We start from the raw sequence: 24,928 nt of genomic DNA, 5'->3' as shown, positions 1-24,928 counted from the left end.
TCACTATCTGACAATCAATCGAGACGCCATGGAATCTTGTCGATGAGGTAAAACAGGTTGGGCCGATACATCAGACGCTTGGCTGCATCTTCAATGCATTTGGATAGATCGCCTTTCTTAAGTTTTCCTTCTTGCACAGCCTTCCTTCTGGAGACAAATGGAGTAAGAAATGCGTCGTACATCCATTGCGTGTGTCGGTGGTTGGGCTCGTCGTACGTCAGGTTGTCGCCGTCAGGGCCTGGGAACCAAGCCCGACTTCAATGCCCTGGTCGCCTCAGAGAAGCAGTACTTACATGAAGCGGTTAACATCGGTACCCCCATGATACATGGCCAACAAAAGAGGATCCAAAGTCTTGATTAAATTTTCTCTAAAACCTAAACCAAACGCCCTGCAGCGCAACAAACGCCTGCCCATTCCGTGCCCTGTTCTCCAAATGCCAACGCCCGTGACGCGTGTCGCAAACCATGTTTCCGCGAATGGAACAACATGTGCTTCTACCGCCTGCCAAGTGACACGTCCTTGACCAACACCAGCCCCCCGAGATCGCTGGCCGTCTCACCTTGGTCATCATGACCATCGTCACCACTGCCTCTTCCAAACACCTGGCGTCGTACCACGAGGCGCAGCGTGTCTTGCCAGAACTGCGCCACCACGTCCTGGAGTCCGGTGCCTGTCTGGCGGAAGTCGGGGAACGCGTTGACCTCGAGCAGCCAGGCCGTCGGCGACGGGGATGGCGATGCGTCCGTCGACGACGAGGCACTCACGAGAAAGTCGAGACCGTAGACTTCAAAGGCGTGGCCCAGAGGCTGGAAGTGGATGGGCGCGGCCACGGCAGCGGCCTCAAAGGTTTCGCCGGTGACTCGGCAAATCTGGTCAAAGATGGCGTCTTTGATGGCGTCGTTGACGCTGCAGCCCTCCGGCTCCTCCAGATCCCAGAACCGCCTTACCGAGTCGCCCTTGTCGGCCTCGTCCTGTAGACACGTATTGGTCAGGTGCGCCGCCAGATCGGGGCTGCCCTCGTGGCCCTCCTCACCATCGCCTCCTGCACCACCCTCCGTCTCCCAGGGCGGCGTGTACGCCTTGGCCGCAAACAGTGCCAGCATGTCCCGGTGCACGTACACGCGCAGCGCGCCCACGCACAGCACATAGACGCGGATGTGGAACTTGCGCCCGTTCGTGCCCGGCAGCAGCAGCGGTGGGTGGATGTATGGCTGCGCCACAAAGTGCCGTAGGTCGGCGGCCGCCACCGCATCGTTGTGGTCGTCGTCGTCGTCGCCGAAGCCCTCCTCGCCGGCCTCCTCTTGCTCCGCCTCCCAGCCGTCAAAGATGCCCTGCAGGCCCTCCATGGTGCTGAAGAGCCGGATGCCCTGGCCGCGGTCGCTCATGCTGGGCTTGAGGATCCACCACTGGCGACTGGCGTCGTCCTCGCAGTCTTCGTTGGCCGCGAGGCTCGCGCGCAGGTCAAACGCCTCGACCAGCGCGTCGTCCAGGAACTCGGCGTAATCGACCTCGAACGTCTCCGTGCGCTGGACGTGCTGGGCGAGTACCGACTGCGGGCGCTTGGCCACCCACTGCTCCACTGTATTGGCCAAAAAGTGCTTGCGAATCAGGGCCTTGCGGATGATGTAGCTGTTGATCACAGTTGATGCGGCGTGGCGGGCGGCGTAGTCAAAGTCGATGACTTCGTACGGCGTGAGTTGCAGCACCTTTGAGGTCGCCTCCGTCTTGTGAACGACGTCGTCCACAAGTCCCTGCAGGGATACCGGCTCGGCAGCCGTCGGCAGTGTGGCTCCCGGCGCTGCCTCCAACAGATGTAACTGACTTTCCGGGATGGCAGCCTTGAGCGCGTCCAAGATGATGGGCTGGACGTAGGGGTCCTCGTAGGCGACGAGGGCATAGAGTGTCTCGTTGGACGCAATGGGTACTGATGGTGTTGGCGCCTTTCCCTGTGGCTCCTTCTCTGTTATGGACAGACTTTGTATCGGTACACCTGCGACACTAGTTGACTCCTGTGGTGCAGGACGGTCCCTGAAGGTCGGCTATTAGTGATACGATCCGCTTGAAAAACAAAACAAGGCAAGCAAAGTAACAATGCAATGCAGCTCGGTTATCAACAGCACTCCGGAGGAGAGGATCCGAGAGAGAGAAGAGGTAAAGAAAAGAAAAAAAAAATCGATTGCGTCTATACCTGTCTATAGAGCTAGAGCCTCCACACGATACTTGTTGTTCCTCTCTCCGGTCTGTGAACTGTATCCCAAGGTTATATATACACAAAAGCGTGGTCCAAGAAGACTTGGGCTCAAATAAATGAAACGGTATATAGGAGAGGTCATGACGCAGACAAATAAGGAAATAAATACAATTGAAAACAAATGAACCTCGAGATAACGAATGGCCGGGGGAAAGAAGCTGGTATACTCACAGGCGGAACTCGGTCTGGTGCAGCTTGGTTGCCGTCTGAAAGAAGTTTGCTTTGAGTGGTGTTATGCTGCTGGCGTTAGTCGACTGCAAGTTAATATAAAAACAGGACTATCTAGCAACCGGAGACGTACCTTGTCAGACCTTCCCGCACGGCCCAGCCGTCGTTGCCGGGCGGCGCTTCGTCCACACTGCGGTAGACATCGGAGAATTGCGGCTGCCACTTGAAGTGGCGGTGCGTGATGGGTGCCGTAGGGCCGTGGCCGGAGCTAGCACCGGAGGCTGCTGCTGCTGTTGCTGTTGTTGTTGCTGCGTTTGATGTTTGCGTAGCTACGTCTGGTCTTTCTGATGCTGACGCCGCCTTATTGGCGGTCTCGCCATGGGTCTGGCTAGTGCGGAGCCGCTCCTCTTCCACATCCGTGGCGCCGCTGGCCGCGTCCTCGACCACGTCCTCGACCACGTCCTCGGCCACGAAGCACCCGCCCTCGCTCCAGTAGTTCTGCAGGATGCCCGCGTACACCGTCTTGTGCGTCGACACACCCGCGACCAGCGGCACATTGACGCTGTACAGGTCGACACTGTCGGCGCTGTCCCGCGGCACGTCCTTGGGCCACTGGCGGTAGAGCGCCTCAATGACGCGCACGGCATGGCGGCTGGCCTCAGCAATGATGTCGCGGTCGTGATTGCGGCTGAAAAACGCGTAGCTCAGTGCAATGGCGGGCTTGTTGCAGGTGGCGGCTTCGAGAGCGCCGCCGAGCGTGCCGGAGCTTAGGGCAAAGACGGCCGTCGTGTTGCGGCCGTAGTTTGGGCCCGAAACAACCAGGTCAATGGGTGGGCGCTCTTTGAAGACGTGGAACAGGCCAATCTGGACGCACGATGCCGGGGTGCCGTTGACGAGGACCCATTCCTCGGGCGCCTCGTCCGAGCTGCCGTTGGTGCCGGCGTTGCTATTGCCGTTTTGGCGGAACGGCCGCGTGTGCACGGTGCCAGCATTGCCGGGCTCGCCTTCCGCTTGGGTGATCCCTGCCGGTAGACTTGACCATGGCGGCGGGCGGTAGTAGGTGGGCTCGACGGTCTGGCCGATGATGTGCGCCTTGCCGATCCAGGAACGCTGCGTGTGCGGCAGGCAAACAGACACCAGGTGGCCGGCCTGCTGCAGCTCGCGCACGAGGCTGTGGACGTACGGCGACGAGTGCGTCGACGGTGGACCGTCGTCGTTGACGATGAGGATATGCATGGCGAAGCCGAACTTTGCGACGTGAGGCCCCGATGCTCGGGACGAAGAGAGAGCGTGGCGACAGAGAATCGAGGCGAGGGCTGGAGGAGAAAGCGGGAAACGAGAGAACGAAAGGGCAGAAAAGAATGCCAAAAGAGAAAGCCACAACAGCAAGCCCAAAAGAAATCGGACGGGGTTAGATGGTAGTTGTACGAAAATAGCAGTCTCGGACGCAGCCGCAGGGTCACAATGGCACGCGGTCACGTTGGGCTCGGTTGAAAATCGTCAGTGTTGTATGTGCTGTTGGAGGAGTATGAAAAAATTGGAGAGCAACAAAAAGAGGTCCAATGCCGAGATGCTAGCTCCGGTCTAGGAGCGGAACTCGCTCAGGCAAGCTGTGGCATAAGCTACGATTGCAGGCACTTACTGGAGGCCACTGCAAACTGCCTAAGCAGTAAAATAGCGCCCAGTTGGTTGCCTTGTGCGGACTCATGATACAAATACGGAAGCAACGACAGCGTCACGGGGACTAAAAAGTCGAGGCAAGTATTCCGGGGCGGGGCACCCAACAGAGGGCGGAAGGCGCGATTCGCTTCAATAAAACGGGAAGGAGCTTGAGACGGAGGGGGCGACCAGCAAGGGACATGCGTACCGGCCAGGACCCGAGCACCGGGAAATGACGATAACTACGGCGAATATGGCAAGGAGGAAAGGAGGGGGCGGACCCTCTCTATGGAACAAAAGAGGAATTTCAAGCCAACCTTTGAACGCCATTCAAGGCTTCATTATTCATGGATTCTGCATCTGCGTACTGTACTTGGCGGCCACATGCGCTGTAGATGGACGCGCTCTGAACCCGGTCCACAGCTGCCAAGATGATACCAGCATGGCTCGATCCTCGGTCTCGTCACACCGTCCATCGTCCAATCAAAGTTTGCAATCATTTTCTTTATATTATGTACACAGTTGCATGCTGCTCCGACTTACAACTTGGCCTTGTCTGTCTCGTTGGCCCGCTCGAGGATCTTGGTGTCCCACCACGGCCACTCCACGGGGCCGTCCTCCTCCATTGTCCCCTGGAAGTTCGGTGCCCGCTTCTCCAGGAAGCTCGCCATGCCCTCCTTCAGGTCCCGGTTCTGGAACCGCTGGAACAGCAGGCTGCTCTCTAGAAGGTGTGCCTCTTCCGGCGTGCTCCCGCCGTGGTGCAGCATGTCCTTCATCACGCGCGTGCTTACCGGGCTCGTGTTGGCCGCAATGTCCTCGGCCAGGCCCAGCGCCGTCGGCAGCACCTTGTCCGGGTCAACAATCTCGGCGAACAGCGGCGACAGCATCTTGTGGGACGCCGGCAGCGCACTGCCCGTGGTCGTCAAGTAGGCGGCGGCTGCGTGGCCCACCAGGCGCGGCAGAAAATACGACGAGCAGGCCTCCATGACCAGGCCGCGGCGCGCAAAGACAAACCCATATTTGCCCTTGTTGCTGGCCACCCGAATGTCGGCGGGCAGCGTCATGGTGATGCCGACGCCGACGCCGCTGCCGTTCATGGCGGCAATGACGGGCTTGCGGCAGTGGTGGATGGCGAGCGACACGGCACCGCCCAAGTCGCGGTGGTTGGAGCGGGTGTCGCCGCCCGTGTTGAAGCCAATGTCGAGGTCGGCGCCGGCGCAGAACGTGCGGTTGTTTGTCATGTCGCTGCCGGTAAGGACAACGCAGCGGACGCGCGCATCGCGCGACAGCAGACCGAACGCTGTGATTAGCGAGCGGGCCATGTCCGCGTTGAAGGCATTATGGGCCTTGGGGCGATCGAGGACCACGAGAACAATGGGTGTGACGGCCGGGCTCTTTGCAGGGTGGTGCTGGAATCGAATATCTGGGAGGTGGAAGGTCTCATAGTTGTCTGGCAGCGGAATGTCAGCTACCGGCGTCGTGTTTTTGCGCTCGTAGCTCATTTTGTGTGTTGTTACTGTGATAGATCTCAGCTGCCTGGTTCAATACATCAGTTTGCTTCCTTCTTTCGCAATTGTCGTCTGTTCTTTTTGTCGGTCGTAAATGTCTGGCGCGTTGTGAGCTGTCAGGGCGTAGCTCACCTTATGAGGCGCCATGAATTCCCCAGACCGGCACAGCCTAGCTTCCCCGCGAGACGCTAACTTTCCTGCCGAGGTCATTTCTCCACCAGCACGCTGACTCGGCTGTCAAGGTTGATTCTGATCAACTTTCGTGATTAGTATTACAAAATAAGCATCATACGTCGGCAAGGGTGAAGGCGCGGTCAGGCTAAGTTTAATGTGTCATGTGAATATTCAATGTTTGTTATCCATGGTGACGAGTATTGCAGTCCAACATCTTTTAACAATTTCTATTGCTTAATGACAAAACATGATTTTTTATTGTTTCGCTCTGCTCTCGAGACAGTGCTCTGCACAGAATGCAACATTGCTGCATTATTTACATTGTCCCCTTTACATGAACTTGCTCGCCATACCCAGCAGGCTGCCCATGCCGCCCGAGCCGCCCGAGCCGCCCTGGCTCTTCATGTACATCTTCAGGGCCATCTCACCGGCCTTTTGCACGGCTGACTCCTTGCTGGCACCCGAGGCCACGTTGCCCTGCGAGCTCTGGCTATCAAACAGCTTGCTGGCCTGGCTCATGGCCATGCCGATAAACTGGCTCTGGCTGCTGCCACCACCGCCGCCGCCGCCGCCGCCGCCGCCCGAAGTGAACGTCTTGAGCGCCTGAATGGCCGCGGCGCTGCCCATACCGCCAGCGGTCGCCTGGCCGCCGCCGCCGCCGCCGCCACCGTAGTACTGCTGGTGGTGCTGAACAGCCGCTGGACAAGAAGTGTTAGTATTATGTGTACCTCAGAAAAAAGTTGCAGTGTGTAGCCACGTAGGGATGTTACATACCGCCCTCGTCGAGGTCCTCGTTGGCGAGGCTGTTCTTGTTGCCGCCAATCTTGTTGAGGATGTCGGCGAAGAAGTTGGGGCTGTCGCCGTCGCCGCTGTGCTGGGCTGCGGCGTGGGCCGCGCCCTTCAGGTCGTCGTCGTCATCATGGTTGTAGTTGCCTCCGCCGCCACCATACTGCTGTTGGCCACCGCCGTAGTCCTGGCGGCCATACTCCTGCTGACCGCCGCCGTAGCCGCCGCCCTGCTGGCCACCGTACCCGCCCTGCTGGCCACCGTATCCGCCCTGCTGACCGCCGTATTCACCCTGCTGCTGGCCGCCGTAGCCGCCGTGATGACCGCCCTGGCCTGTTTGTGACGAGACACGTATTAGAAAATATGTCGACGAAGAAGTCTTTTGGATGCTCACATGGAGAGCTGTCAAGAGATGTATTGAGTGCCATGGGAGAGCTTTAAACTAACCGCCGCCGCCGTATTCTGCGAAGCATGGTGTTAGCAGCGCATCAGACAATAAACGCCAGCCGCAAGACGACGGAGCAAACAATACGAGTATAGGAGTCGAGCATGGACGCTGTCTTCTTCTCAATGTCCAAACCTTAGGGGCGAAGGCAAGAATACTTACGCTGGCGTCCGTTGTTGTTGTCGTCACCGCCCCACATTTTCAGATAGATCGATCTGGGAGCTTCTGGTAGATTGGAAGATGGAATGCTGCAGGTGTTGAGGATTCGTTGCAAGAGACGGAGCAGCTTGAAACGAGAAGAGGAGACAGAGTGAAAAGATACCAACGAAACAAGTGGAGTTTCGAAGCAAGAGGGGCAATTCGAGAAAGGGCGCGATGGGCGACATTAATACTGTTGGGTCCCTCCTTCCCCTTGGTTTTCTTTTTGCGACTTCCTTCATCATTGGGCTGTCCATAAGCGCCCCTTCCCCACCTCATTCGGCATGGTTGATCGCTCCTGCCATGGAAAACAAACGCTTGGAAAACTAACGAGCTAAGCTACGCTGTGGGAGCTTCGAGCTACGAGCTACGACGGTACCTCATTGGAGAAGGACCGTAGGGGAATGTGACTAGGTGGGTTTCGAAGGTAGGAAAGAGAAACAAATCTGTAGGGAGGCAGCGAAGGTCGGCCAATTGGCTTTGGATGGGGCTGAAACGAACTGGGAAGACGCGGCATCGACCGTGGAATAATGACGTCTGCGGGGCTCCTCCCTTTGTTTTCGACCCCCCCAAGGGCGGGCTGTTAAGGTGCATTACCTGGAAGCCATGAAGCCAACGAAGCCATTGAAGCCGTTCGAAAACGACGAGTGAGCAGAGCTCTTTGACTTCACCCTCGTGCTTCGTGCAGTTGCCTCTCCGAGGAGTGACGGCGCGGAGACTGGGGAGCCCAAAGTGACAAGGTAGCATTCGATGTGTCCCGTCGCCCCGTCCATCTGACCTTTAGGGATTTGCTGGCAGAAAGTGTCTTGGCAACGACGCAAGTTGATGAGCCATAATGCAGTTGAGCGGACGAGTCGAACGAGCCGAGCGAGTGCAGAGATGAGAAGGCGGGCAGGAGGAGACAGGCGGATCCTGGTCGAGCTGAAAAGGTTCGGCAAGGAGCTAGGCCAAGCTGTGTGCAAGGTTCCAAGTGGATTAACCAAAAAGAACGATGAATGAGGGGCACGTTCAGATCCGAAGGGCTGAAAAGAGCTGGCAAGCTGCAAGACGCCGCGTATACACTTTTCGGTCAAGGGTGCCACGAGTTGATAACTGTAGTTACTGGAAGCACCCATCACATTCAAGGTTTGCAAAATGCACAATTTATGAAAGGCATTCAGAAAGAGGAAGCCGGGGGTGCGGAACAGAAATTAAAATTTTGAAAAAAGAAATAAGAAAGAACGAAACCTTCTTCTATGCTAAAACCAACATCGTGTTCTCTTGATCCGGCCGTTCCATATTTCCCAGGCCATTGAGTGTAACAAACATGAGAGAAAAACAACCAAAACGTCCGTGTATGTATATGAGTCGCAAAACAAAGCAGAAGCAATGTGTCAAACCAAAACCAATTTAGCAAAGCCAAAACCAAAAAAAAAAAAAAAATGACGAACCCGCACCGAACCAATGACCTTGTATCGTGTACCCAAGGCTTCCGTATGCAAATAAAATACAAAATGACAGCAGCAAAAGTAAAAAAAAAAAAAAGACCATGAGGAAAACATGTCATCTCGTAACGTGACACTTTTATACATTACTCCGTGCGTCGTGGCGACCCGCCGCCGGAAGCGTTGACGGGCTCTGCCGCGTTTGCCACGCCGACGCCCCCCAACACTCCAGCCGCCGCCGCCGCCTTTTTCTTTTCGCGCTTTTCCTTCTTGGCCCAGCGCAGACCGCAGGCATTGCACAGCGTCTTGGGGCCGCTGGGGCCCTTGCGCCATTCTGGCGACTCCAGGGTGCCTGGGAAACCATGTTAGCTATGCTCAACGATCGATAAGCAGACAAGGAGAGTACCTACCACAGTCGGTGCAGACATATTCTTCGGCGAGACGCGCCTTCTTTTTCTTGTCACCGGTCCGCTGGTCGCGGTTCACCGAAAACGCAATGCCTGCATCGCCCTTGATGAGCCGCGGGCTGCGGTTGCCCGTGGACAAGCCGCGACTGCGCTCGCCTTCCTGGTACCGCAGGCCCGTGAGCATTTCAATCGCGTCGGCCGTCGAGGCCATGGGCAGTCCGGCTGCGGCCGCAGCATTGCTACCGCTGGACGGCCCAGCCATACCAGCGCCTGCCAGTCTGCCGCCACCGGACAGCGGTCCGCCGTCCGCACTCGTGGAGGCTCCCGCCACCATCGAGCCAGGCGCTGCTGCTGTGCTCCCTGCGCCGGTCGTGGCCTTGCCTGTGCCCGGTGCGCCCTCGTAGCGAGCCATCTTATCTCCCAACGAGTCGGCGGGCCGGGCGGCAATGCCTTCGAGGTTCTCGCGCGTCAGTGCGACATTGTTTGGCCCGCCTCCTCCTGGCATCATGGCGAGCTTGAGTGGTGCCATTGGTGGCGGCATGGACATGCTGTCGTTGGTGATGTTGTTGTTGTTATTGTTGTTGTTGGCGCCGTAGATAGAATTGTTTGCTATAGCACTAGCCATGGCGGATCCCATCACAGCGGCGGCCGCGGCGCTAGACGTGGCCATATAGGACGGTGCATCCGTGTTCTGTCGCCAGACCCAGCTCTGGCTCTGCGTGTGCGATTCGTCGTCGCGGTCTTCAGACGCCTCCTCGCGCCGCAGGTCGTCGATTCGACGTCGTAACCGCTCGTTCTCCATCTTGTGCTCGAGGAACGAGTCCAGTAGGTGGGAGTTCTTCGTCGGGTACTCCCGGCACATGAGGAACACGGCCTGGCAAAAGGGTGTCTTGTTGGACGGGTTGGACGCAAAGCGCGAGGTGGCAATGTGGGCGTGGCCGGCCATGTCGACAATGACGTAGTCGCCGTCCTTTTTGCGCAGGCGCACAAACATGCGCAGGCTGCTTGCATTGGCGATGCATGCGTTGAGGTCGGCGATGAACACAGAGCGGTCGTCTGGGTGCGTCAGCTCGGTCAACGACTGGCCCGCAATCTCGTCGGGCGTGTAGCCCAGGATCGAGGCGACATTGGGCGAAGCATAGCGGATGCGGCCGTTGGGCTCGATGATCTGCAGCAGGTCGGTGAGCTCCTCGACGACCTTGGCCGGCCAGTTCTTGCGCCGTGTGAACTCGGTCAAAGCGCCACCCCCAGCCGGCCCGGCACCAGCGGCACCGCCGGCTGCACTGCTGGGCCCACCGCTCGTAAAGCTGTCGAGAGGCATTGGGCCGCCACCAGGCTCGTTGACGCCGCCCATAACGACGTTGCCATCGACACCATCTTTGTCTTGTTGCTGTGGGAGACTGTCGTCGGTCGTATTGCCGTTGATTTGCATACCGATGTTGATGCTGATATGGTCACCATTGGCCGCTGCGCGCATCGAGCCATAGTCGAAAGGCAGCGATGCTGTGGTGGACTGTGATGGCAGAGCCTGTGATGGTGGAGGCGGAGGGAACATGGATCCTGGCTGGTGCGGCGCGAGGCCAGAGGACATGTCCTCGAAGCTGTCGAAGAAGGTGACCGGCTGCTCATTGAAAAACATCATCATGGCATTGTCCGTTGCTTGTTGTAGTTGTTGTTGCTGCTGCTGCTGCTGCTGCTGTAGTTGCTGTAGTTGCTGCTGCTGTTGCTGCTGTTGCTGCTGTTGCTGTTGCTGCTGTTGCTGCTGTAGGTGCTGTAGTTGCTGCTGCTGCTGCTGCTGCTGCTGCTGTTGCTGCTGCTGCTGGAATTGCGCAGCCACTGTTGCCATGGCGGCCGCGGCCTGATCGTTGGCCATCACGGACGCTCCGCCATCGCTTCCGGTCTGGCCGTTGAAGGCGAAGAAGTCGCTCGCGAGTGGCGGTGGTCCGTGGGACATGGCTGTGCGAGTGGAGGCGGAACGAACCTACGCCGTACGGGCAGGCGAAGAGTGAGAAAGGTAACGCAAGGGACCACACTGGGAGTGGTGTCAGGGCGGCGAAAGGTGGTGCAACTGTGCCGATGCAGAACGCCAGAGCCGGTGACTGAACGAGGGCACGAAGCGGGGCCGGTACATGCTATGCGGCATCGAGACGTGGGGTAGACACCCCTGGGCAGTGACAGCCAGACGAACCGGTGACAGATGACGTTGGACTTGGGCGCGTGCAGACGACAGACCGGTCGTGATCTCCAATTAAGCGTTGATAGTGAGCTGCTCGTGACCTGTTCCTCAGAGATTGAATGCCGTCAACGGTGACGATGAGGTGGACGAATGAAGAAGAGGGAAAACCAAGAGTCATTTAAATAAAAGAAAAAAAGAGAAACTTATAAAGAGAAAAGAGAAAAGAAAAAAAAACGAAGATCCGACAGGAGAAAAGAAAACTGATCAAAGGTCGTTGTTTAGAAAATCATGGTCCATTGAGTATATCCACTTCGCGCTTTGGTCTGGTTCTGGTCTTTGGGGAGGTGCTGTGTGGGGGGAGGGGCGGAAAGTTCCCCACCCTCTTCTCATTGGCTGCAGGAGCTCACACAGCGAAGAGGCACAAAGAATATCGAGGAACCAGAGAGCCCAGAACCAGACCCTGGCGCGCCTCTCCCGTCTCGGGCTAGGGAGCTTGTGAGATCATCCAAGGAAAGTTGCTGCTTGGCGTAGTGCGTGGGTGGTGACCCTGGCGGGGATGCAACTATGCGTTGTGCGTTTTCGGTGGGCTCGCCTGATGCAGTCTCGGAACGAGCGACTGATGTACATTCGTACTCGTCCTAATTCCTTGGTTCTGCAGGCTTTTGACGTGTGGATTGCGCAGTAATTATTATTTCATAGTGCTGTGAAGGCTGTGTCACCGAGCATGTCTGCCCCCCCCAAGACAGGTACTAGCGCACCTTGCTGTGGGTGCCGTACAGCGGTGGAAATTGCACAGCGGTGCACTGGGGATGTCTAGTGGGGTGTGACCCTGGAGCATATGAACCGAGCCGGTGACTGCTAGGCTCGTTCTTGCCAGAGTAAAAGGTTCTTTCTTATGTCATAATTGACTACGGCTTTCGATGTCGCTGCTCCTGCCTTCGACTTTTCTTCGTCCGAAGAATTCGATTGAGCAAGTGGGGTCTCCGAGTCTTTAGGCCGTTCTTTCCTCGAGTGGAGGAAGGCGTCGCCGAATACACAAAACCGAAGAAACGGCGAGACTCGCCCTATCAAAGAGCATCACCTAAACGCCGACCGTACTGAGGTGGCCCGTATGTACGTCACAGCATGTTGAAAAATGGAGATGGCGAGATTCGAGCAAAACCGTATTTGTACACAAAAGAAACAGCTGCAGCCGTTGATCCGGCTTCTTGATCCGGGTCCCTGATGGGTTCCCTCTACAAACTACTCCAGGATCTACCTTTTTGCTTCCGACAAGTGGTGAGGACCCTGAATGTTGTGGATTAGACGCATGACGAAAGGCCGCGACAAGGGCTGAAGCTATCTGAACTCGGTCACGGGAGCCCCGACGTCTGACGTCAATGGCATGCGCTTATGACTTCATGGCGGGTTGGAAACTTGGCACAGTAGCATCGTCTATCTAGCCCCACTGCTCAGACAATAAGACAGTGTTCATACAGTATATATACTGTACTAGCACTATGTTCTTGCCAAAGTGCTCAGAAAGCCCCGCAAATTAGGAGCGCTGGTCCCGTGAGCCCGCGCTTTCCTCCTTTCCTCACTAGGCAGACAACGCGCTCAATGTCACTGGTCGCGCGTCGGCACTTTATGCGTGTGTGTTTCACGATCACCATTTTTCGTGCCTCCAACGGCCCCGGCCTCGACGTCCATAACGACCACGACACCGGGTCTCGGCTTACTCCATAGGTGCTCGTTTTGTCTTCGGCTCGGTCCCCTATCGTTGATGCTGCTGGATGGGGCGGTCTTTCTTACTCTCGTGAAGAGTGACGGTCGATCTAGCTCGCCACAATGTATGTTTCCCGCTTCATCCCCGTTACCGTACACTGTAGATTCTTCTTCCCATGCTGACACATATCCTCTCAGGTGTGCGTTCCTATACTCCACGCTGTTCGACTTCGCAGCTATCCACGATTGTGGCTAACATCCAGGCGTCGACCCCTAGCGAAGATCGAGAAGCTCGGAATCCGGGGGTGAGTGTCATTCTCTGCCTCCCACACGGCGCAGAACGACTTGCTAACAGCCCTTCAGCATCCGGTCCTTCAGTCCGGCCAGCCAAGAGTCTATGCTGTTTAACACGCCGCTGACTCTGATTGTCGGCTACAACGGTTCTGGAAAGACGGTGCGTTTGACGTGCACCCACGGCCGATGACGCCCATGGACGGCGATCGTCTCGCAGCCACTGCAAAATATCTACATCTATACTGACGCCCATAGACCATCATCGAGACTCTCAAGTATGCCACCACCGGCGAACAGCCGCCGAATAGCAAAGGCGGCGCCTTTATCCACGATCCCAAGGTCCGTTGCCGTCCCCTCCTTTCGGTGTACCTCTCGCGGCCAACAAACACGTTCTTATACATGTACTCGTTTTAGTTATGCGGCGAAAAAGAGGTCCTGGCACAGGTCCGCCTGTCCTTCCAGTCTACCGTCGGGCAGAAACTGGTTGTCACCCGCAGCCTGCAACTCACCATGAAAAAGACGCAGCGCTCCATGAAGACGCTCGACGGCTCGCTCGTCATCTACAACAACGGCGAGCGCACCGGCCTCTCCACCAAAGTCGGCGAACTCGACGAACTCGTGCCCAACTACCTCGGCGTCTCGTCCGCCATCCTCGACGCCGTCATATTTTGCCACCAGGACGAGTCGCTCTGGCCCATGAGCGAACCGGCCGCACTGAAGAAGCGCTTTGATGAGATTTTCGAGGCCATGAAGTACACCAAGGCCATCGACAACCTCAAGGTCGTCCGGAAGAAGCAGGGCGAGGAGCTGCAGAAGCTCAAGATGCTCGAGGCCACAAACAAGGAGGCCAAAGAAAAGGGCCAGCGTGCCGAGAAGCACCTGGCCTCCCTCCAAGCCCAGATCGAGGACCTACGCGAACAGGGCGAGGACTTGACTCGGCAGATGGACGACGTGCAGGCGGCCGCCAAAGAGCGCCGCGAACAGGCCACGTCCTTCTTTGGCATTGTGCAGGAGCTCAAGAGCAAGCAGGACCAGTTCGAGGTGCGCAGCGAGACCATGGCCGAGCTCAAGGAGAGCATCGTCAAAATGCGCACCGAGTCGGACGCGTGGCTCGACGAGCACCTTCAGCAGTACGAGGCGACCCTGGCGCGCCTCCAAAACGACAAGGAGGAACAGACGACTCGGTTCCGCCAGTTGCAGGCCGGCCTCACAACCTCGCGCAATGCGCTCGGCGCCCAGCAGGCCGAGCAGGGCAAGCACCAGTCGGACAAGGAAAAGTACGAGCGGCAGCTGCAGACCCGCATCGACATGATCCACGAGGCCGCCGCGCGCCACGAAATCCGCGGCTTCGAGAGCGACGACCTGCGCGACAGCCACATTCGGACGTTCCGGGAGCGCATCCAGAAGCTGTTGCAGGACAAGCGGCGCGATCTGGAGCGACTGCAGCGGGAGAACGCCAAGGAGCTGGAAAAGGACACGGCCGTCATCAGCGGGCTGGAAACGCGAAAGGCCACCCGCACACAGGACCGCGTCGCGGCCAAGCAGCGCATTGCCGTCATTGACAAGCGCATGGCCGTCCTGCAGCGCGACATCCAGAAACTGGACGTCGATGAGGGTGCCCAGGCGATCCTCGAATCGACGTACGCCGACCTGGAGGCCCGCCTGAAGCGGGCCACAGACGACGCGCACGCGGCCGGCATCGACGGGCAGATTGAGCAGGAGAACAACCAGATCTGGCAGCTCGAGAACGAGAGCGAAAAGCTGGGCCGCGAGATGGTCGAGTGTATGCGGCGCGCGTCGGACCGGGCCCAGCTCGACCTGCGGAAAAAGGAGGCCGTCGAGCGCAAACGCCGCTTGGACACTCTGACATCGACGTGGCGCGGCAAACTCGGTGCCATTGTCGGCCAGGGGTGGACCGCCGAGTCCGTGGATGCCGACTTCCAATCGGTCCTCCAGGGCCTCGTCACAACGGCCGGCGACGCGCGCAAACAGGTCGACGCCAGCCAGCAGGAGCTGAAGCAGGTCGAGTACAAGCTGTCCACGATCCGCGATCGGCAAAAGAAGACGGTCGCGCAGTCGGCCACGTGCCAGGCGACCGTGCTCGAGGTGCTCCGGGCGGTCAAGGCCGGCGGCGAGGAGGGTGCCAGCGCCGCGGAATCCGTGTCGATCGAAGAGTACCAAGAAGAGCTGGACAATCTGGAGTCGGAGATTCTCACGGCCGAGAAGGACATTAGTCTGTTTGATCATTTGAAGGACTACTATTCCAAGTCCCAAAAGGTCCTGAACCGCTTTAACAAGTGCTCGCATTGCGACCGGTCGTTTGCCGACCAGCCGCGGGAGCGCTCCAAGCTGCTTGAAAAGATTGCCAAGAACCTCGACGACAAGCAGAAGAAGGAGCTGGAGCAGGAAAAGGACATGCTCGAACAAAACCTGGGCCAGCTGCGCGCCGTCCGCACACAGTACGAGACCTATACACGCCTCGAGTCGGAGCTGCCCGGCCTGCGGGACGAGCTCAAGGCGGCCGAGGGGCAGCGCGATGCCCTGGTGCGCCGGCTCGAGGACCAGGACGCCTCGTTCAAGGAGGCCGACGAGAAACGGATGGACGTCGAGTCGATGGCCAAGACGGTGGCAAGCATCTCGCAGGCGGTCAAGGACGTTGCCGCGTCGGACGAGCAAATTGAGAAGCTAGCCTCGCAGCAGCAGTCGGCGGGCTCGTCCCGCAGCTCCGAGGAGATCCAGGAATTGCAGGCCACCTGCGCCGACCAGCTGCGTGCGGCCAAACAGCGCCTCGCCAAGCTGTCCGACGACCGGCAGCGCATGCGGGATGCCGTCAGCACGCTGGAGCTGGAGCGGAGCGAGCTGAAGAACAAGATTGCGCACGCAGCGCGGCAGGTCGAGCGGAAAGCGGACCTCGTCAACCAGATCCAGGCGTTCAAGGACGAGTCGACGCAGCAGCGCGAACTGATCCAGCAGACGGACCGCGACCTCGAGGCCCTCGAGCCCGAGATCGCCAAGGCGCGCACCATCCGGCAGGACACCGTGCAGCGGGGGCAAGACAAGGAGCGCGTGGGAGCCCAGGAGCGCGATGCGGTGGCGCACACGGTGAGCGAGCTCCGGATGGTCGAGAAGGACATTGACGACTACGTCGACCGCGGGGGGCCGGCGCAGCTTCTGACCAATGTGCGCGCCATTGCGACGCTGGAGCAGGCCATTGCTGGCCAGGAGCGTGAGGCGGACGAGCTGGCGGCACAGGTCAACAAGATGAAGGCGGAGATTGACAACAGCGACCGCGAAAAGAAGAACATTGCGGACAACCTGAGCTACCGGCGCAACTCGCGGCTGCTGAACGAGCTGCAGCGCGACATTCGGGACCTGGAGGCGCGCAATGCCGAGGACGACTACGACCGGCTGGTGGGGGAGGCCAAGCGGTTCGAGGTGCAGCACAGCAAGCTGCTGGCGGAGCGCAGCGCGATCTGGGGCAGCATGAAGACAAAGGACGAGGAGCTGCTGCGGCTGCTGGACGAGTACGAACAGGAGTACAAGGAGGCCGAGTTCCGCTACCGCGAGTCGCACATCCGCGTCGAGACGACCAAGGCGGCGATTGACGACCTGGGCCGCTACTCGGCGGCGCTCGACAAGGCCATTATGGAGTACCACGGCCTCAAGATGGAGGAGGTCAACCGCATCGCGGGCGAGCTGTGGCGCGCGACGTACCAGGGCACCGACATTGACACGATCCTGATCCGGTCCGACAACGAGACGGCGACGGGCAAGCGCAACTACAACTACCGCGTGTGCATGGTCAAGCAGGACACGGAGATGGACATGCGCGGGCGGTGCTCGGCGGGCCAAAAGGTGCTGGCGAGCATCATCATCCGGCTGGCGCTGGCCGAGTCGTTTGGCGTCAACTGCGGGCTGATTGCGCTGGACGAGCCGACGACGAACCTGGACAGCGACAACATCCGGTCGCTGGCGGTGGCGCTGCACGCCATCATCAAGGCGCGGCAGGCACAGGCCAACTTCCAGCTGATTGTGATTACGCACGACGAGGAGTTCCTGCGGCACATGCGCTGCTCGGACTTTTGCTACACCTTCTACCGCGTGTCGCGCGATGACCGGCAAAACAGCGTCATTACGCGGGAGCCCATTACGCGGTTGATGGAGGGATAGTTTGGCTGAGATCTCGGATGGTAGCGTGACATAAGGCACGGCGTTTTTTTTGGATTCTAGCGAGCTTTTGTTTTGACGTTCATTCATTTTCATTTTCATGGTCATATTCATACTGTACTCCATGATATACACTATGTACAGATATAATACAAGGCACTGTTTTGAGATTCTTTCGAGTATATAGGGCTTCGAAATGCCGCACCTCACTTCTTCATCGCCACAACGTGCCGCAGTGTGCCGAAGCTCAGGCAGTCGGCAATTCGCCGCGCACCCGCGAAGAGCATCACCAGCCGCTCGACGCCACAGCCCCAGCCGCCGGTTGGGGGCAGGCCGGACTCCAGAGCCGCAATGTAGTTATCGTCCACGGTGTTGTTGGATGCACCGGCCGTGTCCTCGACCTGCTGGGCCATTTTCCGGCGTTGCTCTGCCGGATCGTTCTCCTCTTCGTACATGTTGGCCAGCTCGCGGCCGTCGACAAACAGCTCGGCGCGGGCGGCGACCAGCTGGCCGGTTTGCGGGCAGACAAAGCTCTTGGCCAGGGGCGACATGCACGCCGGATGATGGGTAATGAAAAGGGGCCCGTCGAAGTTGGCAAACGAGCGCGGCTCCAGGTGGTCGCCAGCCAGGCGGTCCAGCAGCTTGGCAAGGCGGCCCCCGTCGGCATCGCTAGTATCCTGTTCGCCGCTGTTGTTGCCCAACTGTGCGCGTAGTTGGTCATAGGCATCGGGCGCCGACAGGTCGGGGAAGGTGATGCCCAGGGCGGCCTCGAGAGAGGGGATGAACTCGAGCTGCACAAAGGGACCGCCCGCTGCACAACGCGCAACAGAGTCCACCGATGCGCTCGAGACTGTGCCTACCGCGTCCGCATCCGCTTCTGCCTCGTCCCCCGCCTCAGTAGCGGACTGTAGGCCTGCGCCAGCCGGCGTCTCTTTGAACTGCAGCGCCGCCTGCGCCAGCTGGGCCATCAGCCGCTCCGTCTCGGCCATTAACCGGGGCAACGTCCAGTACGCAGCGTAAAACTCGCACGTGCTGAACTCGGGATTGTGTGTCGCATCGATGCCCTCGTTGCGGAAGGATGGGCCAATCTCAAACACTCGGTCGAGGCCGCCCACGACGAGTCGCTTCAGCCACAGCTCCGGGGCGATGCGCAGGCTGAGGGGGCGCGATCCCGCCGACGTTCCCGCCGAGGCAGCCGCACCGGCCTCGCCCTCGTCACCGGCCTGAGCATGGGCCGTCATAAACGGACGTGCTACGGCACCGCCCGACAGATCCGCGAGAATGGGCGTCTGCACCTCGACAAACTGCTGGTCCTCAAAAAAGGCGCGCATCTCGCGCAGAATGCGCGACCGAAGGCGCAGCGTGGCGGCCGCGGTAGGGTTGACGAGCAGATCAATGTGGCGACGCAGCGCCCGCTTTTCGGAGTCGAGCAAATGCGTCGGTAGCGGCGCCAGCGCGGGCGAGTACACGCGGGGCAGCGCATCGGCCGCCAGCGTGAGCTCGCCCGTGCCCGTGCGCATGGCACGGCCCGTCACGGCCACGTGGTCGCCGCGGTTCAGCAGGCGAGCGGCCTCTTTAAAGACTGCGGGTTCGACCGCTGTTGGCGAGTTGGCGTCTGCAGGCGTCCGCAGCTGGCGCAGATTGCACATAACCTGCACCTGCTCGCCTTCGTCCACCAGCTTGAGAAAGACCAGCTTCGCTCCGAGGCGCTGGACCGACAGCACGCGGCCAGAGAGCTCGACGCGCCGGCCCGGGACTTCGTCGCCGACAGCGACGGAATCAAATTCGGCGCGAAACTGCGGCACGGAAAGCCTGTCGCCGCGGGGCTGGTACCGAGGGTAATGCAGAGCATTGGCGTTGGCCAGCTCCTTGACACGCAGGGCTACCGCCGATCGGTCCTCGACGACACTGGAGTCAGAGAAAGCCTCGCTGCTGTCAGCTTTGGCCTTGTTACCGGCTTTGGAAGACGACAGCCTGGCGCCACACAGCCTCATTGTTTGTCCCCTTGGCGAGGAGCTCCTCTTCGGAGTGGCTTCTGTCAGGCCGCACGCAGTCTGGTAGAACCGCAGGTACGCCTTCTTGGCCGACGGCGAGCACGAGCGCGCTGCCGCGGACTGGATGTGCCGTGCCGCATACGGCCGGAGAAATAAGAGGCCCGGCAGGGCGGCAGAGACGGCGGCGCTCATGGCGGCAGGCAGCAACACGTCATGCCGTGCAAGCAACAGCCAGTCATCTTTTCGACGTGTTAGCAGGAACAACACTCGCCACAAGTTTGGGAAGACATGTGAGGCGGTGCAGGCAGTGTAACAAAAACTGGCAGCAGCAGGTCCAACTGTCAGAATATTGGCATTTGTGATCACGCCGCAAGCCGAAGCTGCAGTCAGTCGCAACGGTTCTAAGGTTTAATGCTGGTTCATCATAGTAGACGAGCTGCTGCCGCTCAGTTGGGTTTGGAAACGTGTAGATGGTGGAAGGGTATCTTACCAGAGAAAGGAGCGTGCTCAATGTGGTTGGGCGGCTGGTTTGTTGACGTTTGAGTTGGGAAGCTCAGGAGCTTGTGCTGTAGGAGAGAAAAATTTGGCAGGCAGGAAACATCGAGACGGCAAGGACCCACATCTATCAAATCGACCAATGACGGTCCATCTTACCCATCATGCACAAGTGCTCCACAAAATGGTCATATCGACGAATCAGATACCAGAGTCTGACTGGAGCGTCGGGAAAAGGCCTAAAAAACGTCACTGGTTTTTCAAGATCCAACGACACAACAAAGTAGCACACACGACCTCCCACGACGACCGCCTGACGACCGACCACGATCGCTTTGCCTTTCGGCCATTTCATACACAGAATATTGTCCCTAAAACACCCGCCACAACCGCCATCATGTCGTTCTTTGGTATGGGCCGCCCGCAGCTCTCGTCGGCCGAGAAGATTGCGGCCGTCGAGGCCGAGATGAAGATGATGTCCGACATGCACAACCGGTACGTACTGGACAGGCAGTGACAGGCTGTGGAACACGAACATGTGTGCTCAAATATACTAACCCTTCCCAGCCTTATCAAGGCCTGTGCCGCCAAGTGCGTGCCCACCGACTACCGCGAGAGCGAGCTCAACAAGGGCGAGAGCGTCTGCCTGGACCGCTGCGCGGCCAAGTTCTTTGCCGTGCACATGAACGTGTCGGAGCACATGCAGCAGGAGGCGGCAAAGCGCAATGCCGGCGGCGGCGGCGGTATGTTCTAAGGAGATGAACGGTTATGAAATTTCCAAAATAACAAAAGAAAACCACGAGAAAATGGGCCACATGAAAAAACGACCCAACGATGAGGGCGATGATGACGACGCCATCTGTACATTAGAACACACACACATTTCTCCTCTACTTCCATTCCTTTCTTTCGGGTCATAGGGTTGTGCAACACGGACGGGGTACGCGGCGAGCGATAGACATGGAAACAGACGAACAATATGGGTATCCAAGCAGGCATATACTTTTGGCGCAAAGAACAAGTAAGATATGACACGGCCAGCATGGCCCCAGGATACGAATGAAAACGAATAGAATGCGCCATAAATATTGCGTACGAGTACGCCCATGTACATAAGAAAACTGGTGGAAATGAGAGCTGTCAAGCAAATGTAAGAAACGCCGTCGCTATCGCAAATGCTGTGCCGTGTATGTGCTTCAAGTCTGCTCTCACATGCTTGTCCAACAACTCCTGGCGTTCCCTCTCTTACCCCTCTCCCCCGTCGCCTACTGCCGACGGGGGCCGGCTTCGACAATGTTGGGCCCTGTGCCAATACCTGTCAGGCTGCGCACCGCCCAGTGCAGCCAGCTCTCCGTCTCCAGGTGGCGCTTGAGCTCCTCGGCCCGCCGTTCCACGTGTTCGACCTGCTGCGTAAACTGCCGCACGCCTTCCTCGACGTCTTGCACCTTGGACGCCAGCGACCCGATCTCGTACTCGACCTTGGCCATGAGCATCTCGACCTCGCGCACGGCTTCGGTCGTCTGCGCGCGCTCGATCCCCAAGAGGTCCTGGCTGTTGGCCTGGACGTGCTCGTAGGCGCCCGACAGCTGGAAGAAGACGCTCTGGACCTCTTCGATCTGCGTCTCGTACACGGCGTCGAGCGACTCGAGGGCCAGCACGCGGTCGACGACAACGGGGCCCACAACGTCCTTGAGTGCCAGAACATCCTGGTAGAGCCCCCGCTCCAGCGTCTGGGCCGTCACGAACCGGGACGACGCCGCGAGCAGGATCGCCTGGTCGTGGCTCTCGCCGGCCACGCTCCCAAGCCCACCCTCTTCGCTATTCTTGTCGTCTTGGCCGTCTTTGCTGTCTTCACCGTCCCCATCGTCCTCGTCACCGACCTCGGGGAAGTCGACAATCTCGTCCCAGCCAAGCACGGCCTCTTCGGCAGCGCTGAATGACAGCCGCCGTGGCCATACGACCTCAAAGGGCAGCTTTTGTGGAAGCTGTTGCTGCTGTTCTTCTCGCTGGAGTGGCTGTTGCAGCATGTCTCGGCTGCATTCGCCGCCCGCTATACTGTGTCGACGGAGCAGGCCGACGACGCCCGGGCCCACATCGCGTTCGGCCTCGAGAATGGGGCCCTCCAGGTCGGAGCCGCCCGCCACGCTGCCCGCCACTGACGTGTTGGCTGTGGAGATGGCCATGTCCTTGCGCAGATGGCTGGCACGGCCGTTGGCCTGCGTGGAATACCCGGGAAGTCTTGCTGCCAACTGGGTCTCGAAGGCCGCCGTGGCGGCGGCTGCGATGGCGTCTGCGTCAGGATTCGGTCCTTGGGTGCTGTGTATTGTGCCGGGCATGCCAGCGTTGCGAAACAGCTTTTCGCCCATCTCGCGCTCCCTCTGAATGTTTCGGAGATACTCCTCCGGCTTGTTCTTCCACGTAAATGCACGGCCCACCATCGCGGGGCTGTTAAGCGAAGCCTGTGCTAGGCCAGAAATGCCTGGATAGGCCATCGCGGAACCCGGGGCCATGGACGAGCCAGCACTTGACAATGCCGCCGAGGACGGGTCGGGGCTGAGAACACCACCCCCGCTGCCAAGCACACCGCCATCGTCGCGTGAGGGCCTGCTTGCATGGCCACGCAAGCCACCGCCGACAGCGTCGCGAATGCGTCCCAGTCCTGATCTTGCATCGTTCACTCGGCCTGCGACGCTTTTGAAAACGGTCCGCTTGCGCGGGTCCCGGTCGCCGTCCCTATACTTTTCCCTGTCTCGATCGTTCGGGCTGTCATAGACACTAACAGCAGACCCGGGTGGGACCGCCGAATAAACGGGCGTCTTTGTGTCCTTTTTTAAGAGAGCTACGTCGGCAGGTTCCGTCGTTGCACCAGTGGTCGCACTTGTCGTAAGAGCCTCGCCGATGGGCGGTTCCTCGCTGTCCAGGGGGACGGACTGCGCTCGTCGGCTGCTACCAATGGCCGCCGGGGTTGCTGGCTCTTCTCTGTTGAGCTCGGACGCTGGGGCCGCTGATGCAGGCGTCGCTGTAGCCGTCCCTTGTGCCCTGTCTTGGAAATGGTCCGCCAAGCCACCCAGTGGCAGGGTCGACGTCTGTGACCGGCGTGGCTTGCCGAACCACAGCCACTTGGGCCTCTCGCCGTAGATGTGGCTGATGAACTTGTCAATGTCCAGCGTCTCGATGTCGCCAATGTTCCCCTTGTCCTTGCCGCCCACCATGCCAAACACAAGCTCGCCGCGTTTTCCGCCGAACCCTTCGACCGTCGACTTGATTGCCTTTTGCACGCCCCAGCCGCCCTCGCCCGCGGCTGCCTTGGTCGTGACGCTGTGCAGACGCCGCAGTGTCTGGTGGTCCAGCCGCCGCGTCCGCTCCAGTTTCAGGTCCTTTTGAAAGGACCCGATGCCCTTCTTCATATTGTCCACGTCAAAGACGTCCTTGGACACGGATGCACCATACCACGCCAGCCGGCTGCGCGCGCCCATCAGCATGCCCAGAAGCGCCGCCACGGTCGTAGGGCCCAGGATGCCGTCGGTCGGCTCTGCATTGTAGTACTCGGCGCCCACCTCGGTCCACCAGTCGCCCACGGCCGTCTCCGTCACGTCACACAGCAGGCCGTCAATGTACTGCGACTCGAGCATGCCAAAGATGAAAAGCGCCGTCTGGCACTGCTTGATGAGCTCCACGACAGACTCGGAAAACGGAATCTTCTCGCTGGTCTTGTAGAGCGACTGGAACTTTTCCTGCGTGGCGCGCGTCGGTTCCGAGAGTGTCAGACCGGAGCGGCCCGAGCAGCCCAGCCGCTTCAGGTCCTCGTTGACAATGAAGTCCTGGCGATGCCTGCGGATGTCGCCGTCGCGAACAGCAATCACGGTCAGCGCCGACGGGAAGCTGCTGAGGTTCGTGGCCATAATCTCGCCAAACGGAGAGTCCTTGGGCCGCGCGTGGTACTGCTGCATCGTCTTGAAGTACATCTTGAGGCGGGCCGACCACTCGTTCTCGTTCGCGGGGATGGAGAGCACGCCGACGACGACGGCATGATTCGGGTCGCCCGTGTAGGTGGCAATCACAATGGTCGGCGACTGGCGCGAACACACCCACTGCTCGACGAGGTACAGCTCGTAGCCGACGAGGCTGGCGCGGCGGTCGACCACACTGATGCAGGGGTCTTGTTCGAGATACCGGAAGGACACAGGGTCCGGGGTCACCACATGCCGCCGATTGGGCGCGGGGGCCGACGAGGCCATGCCGGTAGTCTCCACTCTTGTCGGCATAATGGCTGACAGGGAGGTCAAGTTGTGCTGGTCGAAGTTGCTGTTGCTGCTGTACGGGTAGGTGTCGTCAACGATGCCGGGCCGCGCGTGTCTCTGCCGGGCAGCCATGATCTCCTCCTCGCGCTCGCGGTGACCACGGCTGTCCGGCTGGACCATCGGCATACCGAACCGAAACGACATGGTTGTATGTAGCGCGTCTGTCTATATGTGTCGCGTCGATCAACAGTAAGAAGCCGAAGTCGTCTGTCGTCGAGGCGGCCGGGGATCGTCAGAGCTGCAGCGGTCGATGGAGCCTAGCTCTCTGCATCGTCGACAGTGCACCGGCGCTTCTAGTAGTCTCGCATTCAGGCGGGGTGTGTTCCCAGGTCCAGTTCGAGGAGCGTCGTCGATAGGAGACTGCACATTGGATGTATTGGTTGGAACAGCTCGACGGTGTAGTTTGTGTTGTGTTGGTTCGAGAGGACGGAGGCCAGGGAGAAGGAAGGACCAGGAGGTTAATTATGACGAAAGAGTCCAGGCTGCGGTTGAACGGAGCAATAACGCCCGGTATTAGGCCTGTGCTACAGGGGGTTTAGCGCATTTTAACACGTTCAGCACCACGGCGCAACCCCACCAGCGTTCCGCCTTGGTTTCTCCTTAGCGACAGTTTCGCATGTGACTTGGCAAATTGAATGGCTGCAATTATTGGCATGTGCCCCACATCGTGCTTGAGCTGGAGACGGAAGGAGCGATACAGAAAAAAACTACGGATAAGAAAAAAAAGTTGAGCTTCGTCGATATCACGGTGAGCATAGAGAAGAGCATAAGCAGTC

General features: G+C 59.0%; 8 protein-coding genes across 8 annotated transcripts; 2 read left to right on the top strand and 6 right to left on the bottom strand.

The window, feature by feature from the left end:
* Positions 1-495: 495 nt before the first annotated feature.
* On the bottom strand, positions 496-3,656 carry SPSK_01002 (uncharacterized protein; the record flags this gene model as incomplete). The annotated part of the gene is made up of 3 exons (XM_016727934.1): positions 496-2,029; positions 2,424-2,489; positions 2,554-3,656. The coding sequence occupies 3 exons, from the start codon at positions 3,654-3,656 to the stop codon at positions 496-498; spliced, it is 2,703 nt and encodes a 900-aa protein (XP_016584002.1).
* A 962-nt stretch (positions 3,657-4,618) lies between these two features.
* On the bottom strand, positions 4,619-5,581 carry SPSK_01229 (enoyl-CoA hydratase; the record flags this gene model as incomplete). Its single annotated transcript, XM_016728160.1, has 1 exon — positions 4,619-5,581. One exon carries the CDS (start codon positions 5,579-5,581, stop codon positions 4,619-4,621), a length of 963 nt encoding a protein of 320 aa, XP_016584001.1.
* A 510-nt stretch (positions 5,582-6,091) lies between these two features.
* On the bottom strand, positions 6,092-7,191 carry SPSK_01202 (uncharacterized protein; the record flags this gene model as incomplete). The annotated part of the gene is made up of 4 exons (XM_016728133.1): positions 6,092-6,459; positions 6,536-6,880; positions 6,995-7,009; positions 7,155-7,191. 4 exons carry the CDS (start codon positions 7,189-7,191, stop codon positions 6,092-6,094), a joined length of 765 nt encoding a protein of 254 aa, XP_016584000.1.
* A 1,569-nt stretch (positions 7,192-8,760) lies between these two features.
* Positions 8,761-10,975, bottom strand: SPSK_01051 (CGPB FUSSO Cutinase protein palindrome-binding protein (PBP); the record flags this gene model as incomplete). The annotated part of the gene is made up of 2 exons (XM_016727982.1): positions 8,761-8,966; positions 9,025-10,975. The coding sequence occupies 2 exons, from the start codon at positions 10,973-10,975 to the stop codon at positions 8,761-8,763; spliced, it is 2,157 nt and encodes a 718-aa protein (XP_016583999.1).
* A 2,102-nt stretch (positions 10,976-13,077) lies between these two features.
* Positions 13,078-17,365, top strand: SPSK_00983 (DNA repair protein RAD50; the record flags this gene model as incomplete). The annotated part of the gene is made up of 4 exons (XM_016727915.1): positions 13,078-13,206; positions 13,257-13,355; positions 13,451-13,534; positions 13,610-17,365. 4 exons carry the CDS (start codon positions 13,078-13,080, stop codon positions 17,363-17,365), a joined length of 4,068 nt encoding a protein of 1,355 aa, XP_016583998.1.
* A 203-nt stretch (positions 17,366-17,568) lies between these two features.
* SPSK_01081 (lysyl-tRNA synthetase, class II) lies at positions 17,569-19,548 on the bottom strand (the record flags this gene model as incomplete). The annotated part of the gene is made up of 1 exon (XM_016728012.1): positions 17,569-19,548. One exon carries the CDS (start codon positions 19,546-19,548, stop codon positions 17,569-17,571), a length of 1,980 nt encoding a protein of 659 aa, XP_016583997.1.
* Positions 19,549-20,035: 487 nt separating this feature from the next.
* SPSK_01277 (uncharacterized protein) lies at positions 20,036-20,605 on the top strand (the record flags this gene model as incomplete). Its single annotated transcript, XM_016728207.1, has 2 exons — positions 20,036-20,346; positions 20,419-20,605. 2 exons carry the CDS (start codon positions 20,036-20,038, stop codon positions 20,603-20,605), a joined length of 498 nt encoding a protein of 165 aa, XP_016583996.1.
* Positions 20,606-21,116: 511 nt separating this feature from the next.
* On the bottom strand, positions 21,117-24,296 carry SPSK_01001 (sin3 complex subunit; the record flags this gene model as incomplete). The annotated part of the gene is made up of 1 exon (XM_016727933.1): positions 21,117-24,296. One exon carries the CDS (start codon positions 24,294-24,296, stop codon positions 21,117-21,119), a length of 3,180 nt encoding a protein of 1,059 aa, XP_016583995.1.
* Between the last annotated feature and the right edge of the window lie 632 nt (positions 24,297-24,928).

This window comes from Sporothrix schenckii (assembly GCF_000961545.1).
Source record: "Sporothrix schenckii 1099-18 chromosome Unknown Cont48, whole genome shotgun sequence".
In the NCBI taxonomy this organism is placed as follows: domain Eukaryota; kingdom Fungi; phylum Ascomycota; class Sordariomycetes; order Ophiostomatales; family Ophiostomataceae; genus Sporothrix; species Sporothrix schenckii.
This window is presented reverse-complemented; position numbering and strand designations above follow the sequence as displayed.